Source organism: Taudactylus pleione, unplaced genomic scaffold, assembly GCF_031769625.1.
Source record: "Taudactylus pleione unplaced genomic scaffold, aTauple2 ptg000098l, whole genome shotgun sequence".
NCBI classification, from domain to species: domain Eukaryota; kingdom Metazoa; phylum Chordata; class Amphibia; order Anura; family Myobatrachidae; genus Taudactylus; species Taudactylus pleione.
This window is the reverse complement of record NW_028284500.1, coordinates 226,296-242,518: the sequence shown is the minus strand read 5'-3', so window position 1 is coordinate 242,518 and position 16,223 is coordinate 226,296. Positions and strand designations below refer to the sequence as shown.

The window sequence follows — 16,223 nt, the reverse complement described above, 5'->3', positions numbered from 1 at the left end:
GCCATTAAAGACACTGCCCAGGAACACCCATAAAGATCCATACAATTTCGATATGTGCCCCCGGCAGTAACCATCGGGATGCATGCACAGAAGTAAAACATCGGGCGCTTATGCCCAATGTTTACTAGCATCCACCTCTGAATCAGTATCATATGCGCCAAGTATAGGATTCTGCGAATGCGCACTAATGATACTGATGTCAGGAGCAAACCAAGTGTATGGTTAGGGGGCGGACGCTAGATGTGTACAATTCTACACGCCGGCGATTATATATCAGCTTGAGGCACGTTGTGCTGAAAACTTCAATCAAATATTTATAATTCAACAAATATTGTATTTGTATTCCACTCTTTTATAAAGGAATAATAGGTGTTTTAAAAATGTTCGTTTTAGATTGCACTGGTAATGATGTAATTGATGTAATATGATGTAATGATGTAATATTGCATACAAGCAAATATTGCAGATATTTAGTAATGTTCTGAAACAACTAGCATTGAAAAACTATTTGTCCCCTGGAGGGTTGGGGGTTACATTACTGAATACCAGCCTCTGCAAGTTTACACACAATGCAGGAGGCCTACGCGCAATACAGGGAGCCTATGCACAGTGGAGGGTGCCTATGTGGAGTGCAGGGAGTCTGCATGCAGTGTAGGGAGTTGTTTTGTGGCTGAACATATATTCAGCCTATCAATTCAAATTATAGTGACGTATGACAATCAGCGGAGTCCATTGTACAGTCTGAACCAAATTTTTTATGACAATATAGCTCGTCGATACCTGTTTTACTTCTTCCTCCATAAAGGATACAGGCTTTACGCTGGGTATAGGTTGGTGGGTTGGAGTCTGGGCACCACATAGTTAATACTTGAAATCCATCAGCCCAGGCTCCCCCCCCCCCCATACCCTGCCCACAGGCACTTCAGTGTTTTGTTGGTGCCTGCAGCAGCGGCACAGTGTAAAAGTTGTGCAGACAGATTAAGGTCTGATTCAGACCCGCTCGCGAGCACTGAGCGCTCGCAAGCGGGTCAATGTTGGCCAAGTGCGCATGCGCACGAGGGAGCCGGCTCAGTGGGTCTCGCTACAAAGGGGGCGTGCTGTCGATGTTGAGTGACAGCACGCCCCCTTTGGCGGGCGTGCCACGGGTGTGGCTGCCCAGATGGAGGCGTTCCCATGGGAACGCCTACCGTCTGGGGCCGGCCCCACTGACATCACAAGTGATGTCAGTGGGAGTGCTTTTGGCTATGATAGAGCCAAAAGCACTCCAGGGCTTGCGGCAGACGAGACCCTACCACAAGGGTCTCGTCGCAAGCCCGATGGTCGCGATGGTCTTGACCATCGCTACCATCTTTTTGGCCGCTCGCTATAGCTGTGGGTGGTCACCCACAGCTACGCGAGCGGCCAGGAGGCCGCTCTAAAAAAGAGAGGGAGGGCACTGATTCAGAACGAGCGCTCTGAAAGAGCGTCCGGCTCTGAATCAGGCCCTAATTTCTTTCACTTTATTATTTTATATTTTAACTGAGTGGGACGTCCGCACTGACACTCCATCACCCCGACGGCCGCAGCGCTGGCGACTGGGTCAGCGTCTTGGCCGTGCCACAGAGCATACTAACTTCTAAGGTATCAGCGTTGTCAGTGTCAGCTAGGAAAGCCCTATGGCTTCATTCCTGGCGCGAGGATGCTGACTCTAAGAAGGCCTTTGAAGCTCTTTCCTTTTCGGGAGATATTAACTTTGGTCCAGAGTTGGATACGATAGTAGCTATGGTGACAGCATCTAAGACAGCTTTTATCCCTTCTGGGGCAGTCCCTAGGTCGCGATCTTCTAATTTTCGTTCCTTTTGTCCGCAGGGAAAAGCCATGGGCTTGTCGTTTTCTAGGTCCCAGGGATCCTCCACTAAAAGTTTTAAGCCAGCAGGTAAGCAACCTTGGTCTATCAGATGCCCGACTGCTAAGCCAGCCGACAAGCCTGCATGAGGGGGCGGGTCTCCACCTGGGGGACACCAGCAAGGGAGGCTTCTTCTTTTTTTCCGAGATTTGGAGGGCGACCACGGAGGGCGTCTGGGTAAGAGGGGTAGTTTCCCAGGGATACGTGTTAATGTTTCGGGAGCATCCTCCAACCCTGTTTTTTCAGGTCTTCCTTTGGATCAAGAAAGAGCAGGAGCTTTTTGGGAGTCCGTTTGCTCTCTACTGGCCTCCAATGTCATTGTTCCGGTTCCCTCTTCTCAGCGGGGAAGGCCTCTATGCCAGTCTCTTCCTGGTATGGAAGCCGAACGGGTCCTGTTGATGGATTCTCAACCTGAAGTCACTCAACAGGTACTTGAGGATCCCAAAGGTTCGAATGGAATTGCTTCGCTCAATTTTACTAGCACTGGAGCAAGGGGACTTAATGGCCTTCTTAGACATCCAGGATGCCTATTTGCATGTTCCCATCCATCTCAGTCACCAGCGATTCCTCAGGTTTGCTATCCAGGAGGAACATTTCCAGTTTCCGGCTTTCCACAGCTCCTCATGTTTTCACAAAGGTCATGGCAGCTCATCTTCGGAGCAAGGGAATCCAAATATTTCCCTGTCTGGACGACTTGCTTATCCTGGCCCAGTCTGCGGAGGTCCCACGGATGACCCACATTCGGGGTCGCAGTGGATCTTCTTCAGGCCCACAGATGGGTCCTCAATTGGAAGAAATCCCCTCTGATTCTGTCTCAGGAGATGGTGCATTTGGGGTCCTTGCTGGACTCCAGGGTTCAGCGGGTGTTCCTCCCAGCGGACAAAAGACCTCATTCAGACCCGATCGCAAGCGCCTATGCGCTCGCAAATGGGTCGATGGTGGGGCATCGCGTGCGCACGGCGCGTGCGCAAGCCCCGGAGCGCCTGCCGTTCATAGGCGGCCCTACTGACATCACCAGGGATGTCAGTATGGTGCTTCCTGCCCTGTTAGAGCGGTAGGGTATTGTGCAAGCCCCGATGGTCGCAATGGTCTCGACCATCGCGACCATCACCCAGTCACTCGCTAAAGCTGTTGGTGGTAACCCACAGCTTAGCGAGTGGCCAGGAGGCCGCCTTTCAAAAGAAAAGCGGCCGCCCTCATTCAGAATGAGCACTCGCATTTTGCGAGCGGCTCTGAATGAGGTCCAAAGTTCGGAACTTTCAGTCCAAAATTTGTTTATTTCTACATCAGTCAATACATTTTTGCATGCAGATCCTTAGACATGGTGGAGTATGCCCAGTTTCATTCCCTGTCTCTCCAGTTAGAGATTCTGGCCAGGTGGAACAGATCCCATCTACAGGTTCGGGTCTTAGACGATTGTCCTTTCTCAGGAAGTGCATCATTCCGTCATGTGGTGGTTTCATGGGTCCCATCTGATCAGGAAATGCCCCTTTTGGATTCAGGACTGGGTCTTCCTCACCACCAACGCAAGTCTTCGGGAGTGGGGGTCGGTGACCTGTCATCAGACTTTTCAGGGTCAGTGGTCGGCTCAAGAGACAGCACCCGATCAACATTCTGGAGCTCCGAGCAGTTTACAGAGCTCTTTGTCTGGCTCTGCCTCTCCTCCAGCGTCGCCCAGTGCAAGTACAGTCTGACAACGCAACAACTGTCGCCTACATAACCCATCAGAGCGGCACTTGCCGTTGCGCCACCATGAGGTAATTAAGTCGTATTCTCCTTTGGGCGGAACGGCATCTTCCCTCCCTGTCGGCGGTCTACATTTTTGGAGTACAAAATTGGGAAGCAGACTTCATAAGCCGACTGTACGTTAATTCGGGCAAATGGGCCCTACATCCATACGTCTTCAAGGCTTGCCGGACATCGACACAATGGCTTTTTGGCACAATCTCCAGGTTCCAAGGTACTGCTCATGCACCAGAGATCTGGAGGCCTTTCTGGTGGATGCCTTGGCAGTTTGGTTGACCATCCCACTCTTGTAAATCTTCCCTCCAATCTCTCTGTTTCTGTGGGCCCTCGGCATGTTAAAGTCGGAGGGGGGCACAGTGAAACTAGTGGCTCCTGATTGGCCACAAAAGGCTTTGTACTTCAGGGCCTCTCCGTCCACGCTACTCTGCGTCTTCCACTGCTGCCAGATATTTTGTCTCAGGGCCCATGCTTCCACCCGGATCTAGTCCGTCTCGCTTTGACGGGGTGGCTCTTGAGACATCCGTCCTGACAGCTAAGGGGTTCTCCAGGTCAGTCATTAACACTATGCTCAATGCCCGTAAGCCCTCTTCCGCTAGAATTTACCATTGGGTTTGGAGGACTTACTTTGACTGGTGTTCAGCTAGGAATCTTAACCCCAGGTCTTTCCGACTCTCTCGAGTTCTTTCTTTTTTTCAGACTGGGCTGGATTTGGCCATCTGCCTTGCTTCACTGAAAGTGCAGGTTTCAGCCCTTTCTATACTCTTCCAGAGACATTGCACTGTTACCATTTGTTCAGACTTTACTACAGGGTGTCCCCACATACAGCCTCCGCCGGTGACTCCTTGGCATGTGTCTTTGGTTCTTAGGGCCCTTTATTTTTCACCTTTTGAGCCTTTAGACACAGTGGACATTCGTTGGCTTACCTAGAAGACTGTCTTCCTTCTTGCCGTAGCTTCTGCCTGGCGGGCACGCTCATGCTGCTTTGGACCTTCCAGCAGCGTACGTGGTGATGGCTCATTCTACCCGGTTGGTGGGAACTTTGTGGGCAGTGCCTCTGTGGAGCAGCTGTTTAAAGCGGCCATGTGGTCTTCTGCTCATACGTTTCTGAAGTTCTATTCCTTTGACATCTTCGCCTCCCCTGATGCACTTTTGGGCGAAGAGTACTCAGCACAGCCCAGGAATCCCTTAGAGATTTAGGTTTGGGATGTCCCAGAGTAAGCCCGTTTCCCCTATGGAGGAAGAAGAAAAGGAGTTTATGTGCTTACCTGTTAAATCCTTTTCTTTGATTCCATGGATGACACAGGGCTCCCACCCTGACGCACCTGGCTTGTGGGGCTTTGCTCTGCTTCTGCTTCTGTTTCTCCTGTCCACATCTGCTGTGCATTTGGACCTGAGGGTGGGGTATAGGGGAGAGGGGTCCTGGGCTGAAGGATTTCAGGTATTAACTATGACTCCAACCCACCAACCTATACCTAGCGTAAAGCTTGTGTCCCCTTTGGAATTGAAGAAAAGGATTTAACAGGTAAGCACATAAATCTCCTTTTTTTAAAGCGCCAATCATTTAAAAGGCGAAACCAACCTGGTTTTGCCTTTTAAATTATTGCTGCTTTAAAACATGGCCAGACTCTCCAAAATTGTGAAGATGCATGCACCTCGTAGGTTATTACATCTCCCCCCTAGCCTGGATGGTAAAAATGGGTCTCATTGCCAGAGCTATTAGAAGGCAGAAACAAGACATAGGAAGCCCAGTATAAGGTGACACCCATTGGCACTGAAGAGGCATTTTTTGGGGCTGAAAAATATTAATGAGAATACGTATACTGTAACTTACCAATTGATTATTCATCTATTCTCACTTTTCTATATACACATATACGTAGTCAGATGTAAATCCATTTGTGGTGTGTAAAAATATGTATTTCCATACTGCCCATGCGTACCACAATCTGGCTATAAAAAGACTTGTTTGCGTATTAGGCTTGGGGACCCTAACACTTGGAGAGGCGTGTAAGTAGGTCATTGGGATACACCACAAAGTATATATTTCCCTGTTGATGATGATGGCGGCAGCAGTTTTGTGATAGACGTCTCTATACCATAGATTACAATGTACCTTCTGGTAATGTCAGTAAATTGTACCTTAATACAAAGTAAAGGAGACATAGATAGAATCTCTGTCTGACGTCACCTTCAGTTCTGTGCTCTCTTTGATCCATGTCATTTTGTCCTCGGGCATTGTCCTACAGCTTGATGAGGTCCTGGGAGATCAGCCGGCCTTGAAGGAGAAGGTGTTTGCTCTGTTGAAGCAGTACGCTCAGGAGAGGAAAGTGGATCGTTTGGCTTATATGTTACCCATGATACTTACCGAGGAGTCTCAACACCGTTTGATTGACAACATCAGGTACCATACTCTCTATTTTGTTTTGAATACATCATTTCATATAAATAGTGCGATATATAACATAACTTAGCAGAGGTTGGCTGCACAAACATACTCCAACATATTTCAGAATCAATTGCATTAAAGAAAATGCTTGATGGCAAAACAAAACTATTTGGTGCGTGGACTCCTGCCATGTGGAGAGAGTGATCATGGACAGTGTTAAACAAAGTGAGAAATTAGGATGGGACCCTGTACAGAATGAATGGTGGAGAAGTGGCTGATGGGCATATTTATCAATTATCAGGTTTTACACCAGATAATTGTAATTTATTATCGCCGCTATTCACAGCAATAAGAAATGAAATTCCACCCGAATGTATCAATATACACCCACAGGAACAGGAGCTCCAAAAGGAGCCTGTCCCTGCCGTGTGTGCGGCGTGAAGTGGGTGCATCAGGGGTCTCTGTACTCCTCTAGCTACTGACCAGGCGGCCATTGACGCAGACGGTTCTAGAGGAATCATCTCCGGGTAATTTTTGCTAAATGTAGCCCAGTCGTTAGCTGCCAGGGCCAAACTCCGTAATGACACGGTCTGATCAGCTTCACAGCCCCTATAGAAACTGCGGCTGCTGTCGGAAATTAAGGGGCCGAGGCACTTATGGAGATATCTGCTGCTGTCCCTCCAGGGTACATTACAGGGGATACTTAATATTTGCGGTTATCCCCTGAAAACAGCTGTTTTTGGCGAACATCCTGCAAATATTGTTTGAGAAATAAGCCCCTGACATTCATAGATATCACGAGATCTGTGATTAATAAATTTACTGTACTTGACCATTGTTCATAATAACTGACTTATTGCTGGAAGTTGCACATTACTTGTACGGCAGGGCAGGGACTGCATATATCTTGTGCCTCCCTGCGCATGGAGAGACAGGTCAGGGCCATTAGCGTGTACAGTACAGTACCGGTGTGCAGATGCACGTTAAGCCCACGCCAATGAGATGCGGCTGATTTAGAGTTCTGAAATGCGTCAGCAGCGGGACGTATATTTTGCATCTACATAAAGGCGTAAAAGCTTGTGAGTTACTGGTGTTGATCGCCATGTCTGTGCTCCGGATGTGCCTGTATGCTGGAGTAAAAGGCTACTGGTGTGACCTACTATGTGAGCAGCTGCAATTACTGACGTGGATGCATGAGAGCAGGTGTAACTCTGTCTTTATGACTATACAAGTAAAGAGATGGGTTCTGATCTTCACATGCTTGGGGCCCATCCGTCTGCTTGAGATATGGGCTGTGGGTCCCCATTTCGGATTTTGGACCTCATTGATTTTTAATTATTCATCATATTTATCCCTCTATACTTTGCTGTTGTCATTGATGATTGCACAGCTCAGATTATACGTTATCCATATTCCGTTCCTTGCCGCTGACAGGAAGGTAACCTGGTAAAAGCTTCTTTTCCCCTCTCTTTCCTCGTTCTATTCCTGTCTTGTGTTGATCACGAGATTGTAATTCACAAATCCTCAAATAGCAAAAAGCTGAGAGAGGCGCAAAACAGCAGAGCAGGATCCTGTTGATACGGTCAGTACCAATGTCAGGCATGTTTCTATGCGCCCCTGTGCCTGCAGCACGTCTCACAACTGTCTCGGTGTGTTCCCTGTGCCTGCAGCACATCTCACAGCTGTCTGGGTGTGTTCCCTGTGCCTTAAGCACATCTCACAGCTGTCTCGGTGTGTTCCCTGTGCCTGCAGCACATCTCACAGCTGTCTCGGTGTGTTCCCTGTGCCTGCAGCACATCTCACAGCTGTCTCGGTGTGTTCCCTGTGCCTGCAGCACATCTCACAGCTGTCTCGTGTGTTCCCTGTGCCTGCAGCACATCTCACAGCTGTCTCGGTGTGTTCCCTGTGCCTGCAGCACGTCTCACAACTGTCTCGGTGTGTTCCCTGTGCCTGCAGCACATCTCACAGCTGTCTGGGTGTGTTCCCTGTGCCTTAAGCACATCTCACAGCTGTCTCGGTGTGTTCCCTGTGCCTGCAGCACATCTCACAGCTGTCTCGTGTGTTCCCTGTGCCTGCAGCACATCTCACAGCTGTCTCGGTGTGTTCCCTGTGCCTGCAGCACATCTCACAGCTGTCTCGGTGTGTTCCCTGTGCCTGCAGCACATCTCACAGCTGTCTCGTGTGTTCCCTGTGCCTGCAGCACATCTCACAGCTGTCTCGGTGTGTTCCCTGTGCCTGCAGCACGTCTCACAACTGTCTCGGTGTGTTCCCTGTGCCTGCAGCACATCTCACAGCTGTCTGGGTGTGTTCCCTGTGCCTTAAGCACACCTCACAGCTGTCTCGGTGTGTTCCCTGTGCCTGCAGCACATCTCACAGCTGTCTCGTGTGTTCCCTGTGCCTGCAGCACATCTCACAGCTGTCTTGGTGTGTTCCCTGTGCCTGCAGCACATCTCACAGCTGTCTCGGTGTGTTCCCTGCGCCTGCAGCACATCTCACAGCTGTCTGGGTGTGTTCCCTGTGCCTGCAGCACATCTCACAGCTCTCTGGGTGTGTTCCCTGTGCCTTAAGCACATCTCACAGCTGTCTCGGTGTGTTCCCTGTGCCTGCAGCACATCTCACAGCTGTCTCGGTGTGTTCCCTGTGCCTGCAGCACATCTCACAGCTGTCTCGTGTGTTCCCTGTGCCTGCAGCACATCTCACAGCTGTCTCGGTGTGTTCCCTGTGCCTGCAGCACATCTCACAGCTGTCTTGGTGTGTTCCCTGTGCCTGCAGCACATCTCACAGCTGTGTGGGTGTGTTCCCTGTGCCTGCAGCACATCTCACAGCTGTCTGGGTGTGTTCCCTGTGCCTGCAGCACATCTCACAGCTGTCTGGGTGTGTTCCCTGTGCCTGCAGCACATCTCACAGCTGTCTTGGTGTGTTCCCTGTGCCTGCAGCACATCTCACAGCTGTCTCAGTGTGTTCCCTATGCCTGCAGCTCGTCTCACAGCTGTCTTGGTGTGTTCCCTATGCCTGCAGCACATCTCACAGCTGTCTCGGTGTGTTCCCGTGCCTGCAGCACATCTCACAGCTGTCTCGGTGTGTTCCCGTGCCTGCAGCACATCTCACAGCTGTCTCGGTGTGTTCCCTGTGCCAGCTGTGTACAGTAATGATGCTGTGTAATATAATCAGCTGGGTTTTCCTTTTACTGTTTTCAGGTTATTTATATTGTTTATTCAAGATTGCTTAGTGAGGCGGTGAAGGGCTGCTGCAGGGTGAGCGCCACACCGGATGGTATAGCGTCTCTTGCCTGACTTTACCAGAACAGTGCGTGTTCGCGTGTGCACCTACGCAGATTATTATGTAACTCGCTAGTTGTATTTAGGTAATTATGTTTCCGTGTTGATTTGTAAACTCGTCCATGGGCCTGGTTCAGAAATGGGCGCAATGCCGATGTTTGAGTTGAGCGATTATCGTTATTCTGCGCATGCGTCTGAGTCAAAACTGCGCATTCGTTTAATCTCATCCCCGTTGTCGCTCTCAGTGAGGATTTATTTGCAAAGTGTTTGACAGGCAATGACCATTTGTGGGCAGCAGCGGAGAGGTGGCGACTCAAACGCAGACGTGTCCCGACCGTCTTCCGGGCGTGTCTCTGACTGCGATCCCGTACACAGTTAACATGGTTCCAGCGTCTCAGTTCCGACGGCCATTCGGCACGACCATAAGGTTACTCAGAAGGTTGATTATCGACTGATTTGCAACCGATGCTGCGTCTTTGCACGCCGTTACTTGGATTTGCGTAACCGCCGGCGTGCGCCTCAATACAGGTCCTGGCTGCTGCAACACTTGCGTATTTCCGCACTGCCAATGCGTACGGAATCGCAGTCGCGGCGGCATTAGCGCCCCCATCTCTGAATCGGGCCCTATATCTGTCTAATGTATTTGTCAGTTTGTTGTTTATTATCTGTGTCCGGCGCAGTGGAACCCTTGTGGCACCATGTAAATAAGAGATAATACTAGATAAACAGTGTGTTTTTCCCCCACACAGATTGGGCTGAGTGACGTTACACACGCACACACTAAGCTTTGTTCCGTTCAGTTACCATAGAACAGAGAGCAATTTTTAAAAGGGTCAATTGACTCCTATGATGATCGTAAGGGCCAATCAAATGGACATTCATGAGCTATGCTGGGAGAATGCAGAACAGAGCATTGGCACATCATAAACATATATATATATATATATATATATATATATATATATATATATATATATATATATATGTCAGGTCCATAAATATTGGGACATTGACAGAATTTTCAGATTTTGGCCTCTATTCACCACCACAATGGCTTTGAAATGAAACAAACAAGATGTGCTTTAACTGCAGACTTTCAGATTTAATTTCAGGGTAATTACAACCAAATCGGGTGAACGGTGTAGGAATTACAACAGTTTCAATATGTGCCTCCCACTTTTTAAGGGGCCAAAAGTAATGGGACTATCAACTCAAAAGCTATTTCATGGACAGGTGTGGGCTATTCCCTCGTTATTTCTTTATCAATTAAGCAGGTAAAAGGTCTGGAGTTGATTCTAGGTGTGACATTTGCATTTGGAATCAGTTGCTGTCAACTCTCAATATGAGATCCAAAGAGCTGTCACTATCAGTGAAGCAAGCCATCATTAGGCTGAAAAGTCAAAACAAACCCATCAGAGAGATAGCAAAAACATTAGGTGTGGCCAAATGAACTGTTTGGAACATTCTTAAAAAGAAAGAACGCATCGGAGAGCTCAGCAACACCAAAAGACCTGGAAGACCACGGAAAACAACTGTGGTGGATGACAAAAGAATTATTTCACAACAGTTGGCCAAATCAAGAACACTCTCCAGGAGGTAGATGTATATGTGTCAAAGTCAACAATTAAGAGAAGACTTCACAAGAGTGAATATAGAAGGTTCACCACAAGATGCAACCATTGGTGTGCCTCAAAAACAGGAAGACCAGATTAGAGTTTGCCAAACAACATCTAAAAAAGCCATTACAGTTTTGGAACAACATCCTATTGACAGATGAGACCAAGATCAACTTGTACCAGAGTGATGGGAAGAGAAGAGAAGGAAAGGAACTGCTCATGATCCAAAATATACCACCTCATCAGTGAAGCATGGTGGTGGTAGTGTCATGGCGTGGGCATGTATGGCTGCCAATGGAACTGGTTCCCTTGTATTTATTGATGATGTGACTGCTGACAAAAGCAGCAGAATGAATTCTGAAGTGTTTCGGGCAATATTATATGCTCATATTCAGTCAAATGCTTCAGAACTCATTGGACAGCGCTTCACAGTGCAGATGGACAAAGACCCGAAGCATACTGCAAAAGCAACCAAAGAGTCTTTTAAGGCTAAAAAGTGGAATGTTATGCAATGGCCAAGTCAATCCCTTGACCTGAATCCGATTGAGCATGCATTTCACTTGATGAAGACAAAACTGAAGGGAAAAAGCCCCAAGAACAAGCAGGAACTGAAGACATTTGCAGTAGAGGCCTGGCAGAGCATCACCAGGAATGAAACCCAGCGTCTGGTGATGTCTATGCATTCCAGACTTCAGGCTGGAATTGCCTGCAAAGGATTTGCAACAAAGTATTAAAAAATGAAAGTTAGATTTAGGATTGTTTAGTTTGTCCCATTACTTCTGGCCCCTTAAAAAGTGGGAGGCACATATAGAAACCGTTGTAATTCCTACACCGTTCACCTGATTTGGATATAATTACCCTCAAATGAAATCTGAAAGTCTGCAGTTAAATCACATCTTGTTTGTTTCATTTCAAAGCCATTGTGGTGGTGAATAGAGGCCAAAATATGAAAATTCTGTCAATGTCCCAATATTTATGGACCTGACTGTATATAGTAGCCTTATTATTGCGTATTGAGACACTGGAGAGAATTTTCTTGCATGCGGAATAGCAGACGCCGGATGTGACATCCCCGAAATGGCCGAGACACGCCTGCTTTCCTTGCCGCCACTCCCTGTTACCTCCCACAAACACTTCCTGACTGTCAGTGAGTAATTAGTTGACTATGGTAATGTTACTATGGTAATGTTACTTGACGCTTACGGAGATTGGCGATTATCAACTGCGAAAACATGGGCATAGCGTCCATCTCTGATCCCTAACAACCGCCCTAACGATCTGCGTCCATGTGCGAATACCTGATCCAGCACATGCGCAGATGTCAAACTATTCTTTTGGTCGTATGTGCAGTATGCTGAAATATGCAAGAGCCGTGCACATTGCAACTTGTGTGCGACACTGAATTGGCCATTTTGTGTCTTAATGAGAACCTATAAGTTCTTAAAAACTGCTCTTTCCCCGTTAATTCTGCTCATGTAAGTTCTGTGGGTTGTAGCTATAACGCCAAGATGGGTCACTTAGATATATCATTTTATCCCTGGCTACACTAATAAATATTTCAGAAGATGGAGGTTCGTAACAGATAAATATAGCACTGATCCTCCGAAATGGGCTCCCTTGGGGTAGTGCTATAAAAATAGAGAACGCTATCTAAACAGGGCTGTGCATTAATGCTTAGACACCCATTCAGCGAGCGGAGGATAGCAGCTGCCTCGTAGTAATCTCTACTGCTCCTGTAGAAGCGGGATACTGGTGAGCGATCCAGGCTCCGAAGGGTTATTGCAAATGCAAGGCTAAACCCGGAGAGAAGATTTACCAGCTAATCTCTGCAAATGAATTGCAGCAGAGTGCACCAGAGTATTATCAGCCAACGGGTGTGTCGTATCCGATCTCATGGGAAATTGTCATAAAATGAATAATAATTATAATGAATAAGAGAATTCCTATACAAAGTTTTGTGCCTGCTTCACATTGGAAGAGGCTTGTGTATGAATGGCATAATTCTAATATTGTGCTTCACCTAATGAGCATTAGTTACCAGTACACGATGTGGGGGCGGCCATTTTGCTGGCTATCAGTAAATACTTTTATATTTTAGCAATATGTGTCCTAAAGTGCATCAGTTATGTTATTAGTACATTGGATGGATGTCACTTTACATATTCTAAGCATGTAAGACCAGATATGTAATCAGTTAAATATTAATGTACAGAATAAAAATCAGGATGTGCAAGAGCACAAATGCTGCCTAGGCCCGAGTCTGTGAGTTATATTTACTAAGTGGCACTATTTAAGGCCACCACAGTTTTAAAGGGTCAATAATATAAAATACATTGGTGTATTTTTTGTAGAAGAAATGAACTATTTCTGCCACAGGTTGTCTACTCCTGCTCTAATTGCATCTTACATGTAAGCTGCTAAAATATCCATATAATACTAGATCTAATAGTGTTAGAGTCCATTAGAAGTAACTCCCCAAAGTTTACAATTGAATTAATAAAGAAATACAAAAAATGAAAAGTTAATTAAAGTAAAAAACAAAAACATAATCTAGAAAGTCCCATTATACTGTACCTAGACTATCGTCCCATTATACTGTACCTAGACCACATCACAGATTGAAACTTGCTCATAGGCGCACACAGAATATATTTTGCACCTAAACCTCCAGATTACACGAGCATAACTACATCCTCTGACCTGTGGTGCCCTGGCACCGGCCACACTACCCTAGCTAGCATAACTACATCTCCTGATCTTGGTTTCAAATCATACATAAATCTTGATGAGCTTTCTACAGTCTTCATTAGAAAATGCCTGTCCTGCTCCTGGCCACCACTGCAGAACAGGCCAGAGCCAGGCCACCGTTACATAACCCATTCATTAGAACGTTCCTGCATGATGCACATTGTCTGGTACGTTGTATATGGTGTGAGAAACCGCCTGATGTATGGTTGCTTTGCAGTTATTTTCAGGTTCATCGTGCATGTGTTCAGCTCAGGGGCTAGACACTGGCTACGGTTCTCAGGCCGTATTAGGGCCCAGCTGCCTGTTTTATTAAACTCCCTATCAGCAGATGTGGAGTTGCACTACACTCACACTTAACTAAATTAAAACAACCTGTGACTTAACTAAAATAACGACACGGACACAGTAGAAATGCCATTAAAATAGGTCAACCTTTTTTATTAAATTTTAACAAGTAAATTCAGTATGGTGGCAGCAAGAAAGAACGGCCAGCTGCTCAGTGACACTACGTCTTACGCCCAAAGTAAATGTCCACGACATTTAGGTAACTGAGCCAATTGCCTGTCACCAATAAAAAATTATCAGGCTCCAACTCTCCCACCAATACACTACAATGGAGCCGGCCAGTCAGCCATTGCCCCCTCGCCCTTAGTAGTGAAGCTCAGACAAAAATTAATGTATTGGTATGGAGAGCGCACCTCAAAAATTACTGCCGCACAATACCCACTGGACTGCCGTTCTTTCCCGCTGTATAGAGGCTGACAAACTCTTCCAGCAAAGAAAAAGAAAAAATAGCCAATTATTGGGGTGGGCGGGAGGGGATCAATGAAAAGAGGCAGATCCTATCTACACTAACACATAAAATGTCTGCCATCCCACCCTAAACCCGCCCCTAACTAATTCCTATAGGCTATTCCTTAAATTAACTTAACCTCTCCTCTCTCGTGAGATGCTGTGCAACCCCACCCTCCCTAGTGGTTTAAACTTGCTTGCGCTTATTCAAGCACTCGCTTGTCATAGAGCAATTGGGATAGGGGTCAGAAGAGGAGGAATCCAGAAGTTGTTTTTGTGGTCACAGTGGTGAGTAGTGTCACCATCCATAGGGAAGCAGCCTCCACTTAATAGTCCCAGCAACCAATGTGGCTACAATCACTGCAAGACAAGTCACAAAATGTAGACACCAAGTTACTGCAGTTAGGGCAGAACAACAGGGGTGGAATTATTGTGTATGGGATTTTGCCAATATAAAGTGGGAGTTACGCTGCTAGTATAATGTGTGAGGGGCACTGCTGGTATAATGTATGAGGGGCACTGCTGGTATAATGTGTGAGGGGCACTGCTGGTATAATGTGTGAGGGGCACTGATGGTATAATGTGTGAAGGAAAATACCAGTATAATGTGTGATGGGCACTGGCTGTATAATGTGTGAGGGGCAGTGCCGGAATAATGTGTGAGGGACAGTGCCGGAATAATGTGTGAGGGACAGTGCCGGAATAATGTGTGAGGGGCAGTGCCGGAATAATGTGTGAGGGACAGTGCCGGTATAATGTGTGAGGGGCAGTGCCGGTATAATGTGTGAGGGGCAGTGTCGGTATAATGTGTGAGGGGCAGTGCCGGTATAATGTGTGAGGGGCAGTGCCGGAATAATGTGTGAGGGACAGTGCCGGTATAATGTGTGAGGGACAGTGCCGGTATAATGTGTGAGGGGCAGTGCCGGAATAATGTGTGAGGGACACTGCTGGTATAATGTGTGAAGGAAAATACCAGTATAATGTGTGACGGGCACTGGCTGTATAATGTGTGAGGGACAGTGCCGGTATAATGTGTGAGGAACACTGCTGGTATAACGTGTGAGGGACAGTGCCGGTATAATGTGTGAGGGATGTTACCGGTATAATGTGTGAGGGACACTGCTGGTATAATGTGTGAGGGACAGAGCCGGAATAATGCGTGAGGGACACTGCTGGTATAATGTTTGAGGGACACTGCTGGTATAATGTGTGAGAGACAGTGACGGAATAATGTGTGAGGGACAGTGACGGAATAATGTGTGAGTGACACTGCTAGTATAATGTGTGAGGGACACTGCTAGTATAATGTGTGAGGGACACTGCTGGTATAATGTGTGAGGGGCACTGCTGGTATAATGTGTGAGGGACACTGCTGGTATAATGTGTGAGGGATGTTACCGGTATAATGTGTGAGGGACACTGCCGGTATAATGTGTGAGGGGCACTGCTGGTATAAGTGTGAGGGATGTTACCGGTATAATGTGTGAGGGGCACTGCTGGTATAATGTGTGAGGGATGTTACCGGTATAATGTGTGAGGGGCACTGCTGCTATAATGTGTGAGGGATGTTACCGGTATAATGTGTGAGGGGCACTGCTGGTATAATGTGTGTGGGATATTACCGGTATAATGTGTGAGGGACACTGCTGGTATAAGTGTGAGGGATGTTACCGGTATAATGTGTGAGGGACACTGCTGGTATAAGTGTGAGGGATGTTACAGGTATAATGTGTGAGGGACACTGCTGGTATAAGTGTGAGGGATGTAACCGG

The 16,223-nt window shown here is 47.2% G+C and overlaps 1 protein-coding gene across 3 annotated transcripts in view; it reads left to right on the top strand.

The window, feature by feature from the left end:
* Positions 1-16,223, top strand: part of GRID2IP (Grid2 interacting protein) — a 153,802-nt gene that overhangs the window by 42,456 nt on the left and 95,123 nt on the right. For all 3 annotated transcript variants that reach the window (XM_088470328.1, XM_088470327.1, XM_088470330.1), the window contains exon 3: positions 5,878-6,032. In XM_088470328.1, the coding sequence (XP_088326454.1) occupies positions 5,878-6,032 (155 nt within the window). The remainder of the gene's footprint in view (positions 1-5,877; positions 6,033-16,223) is intronic.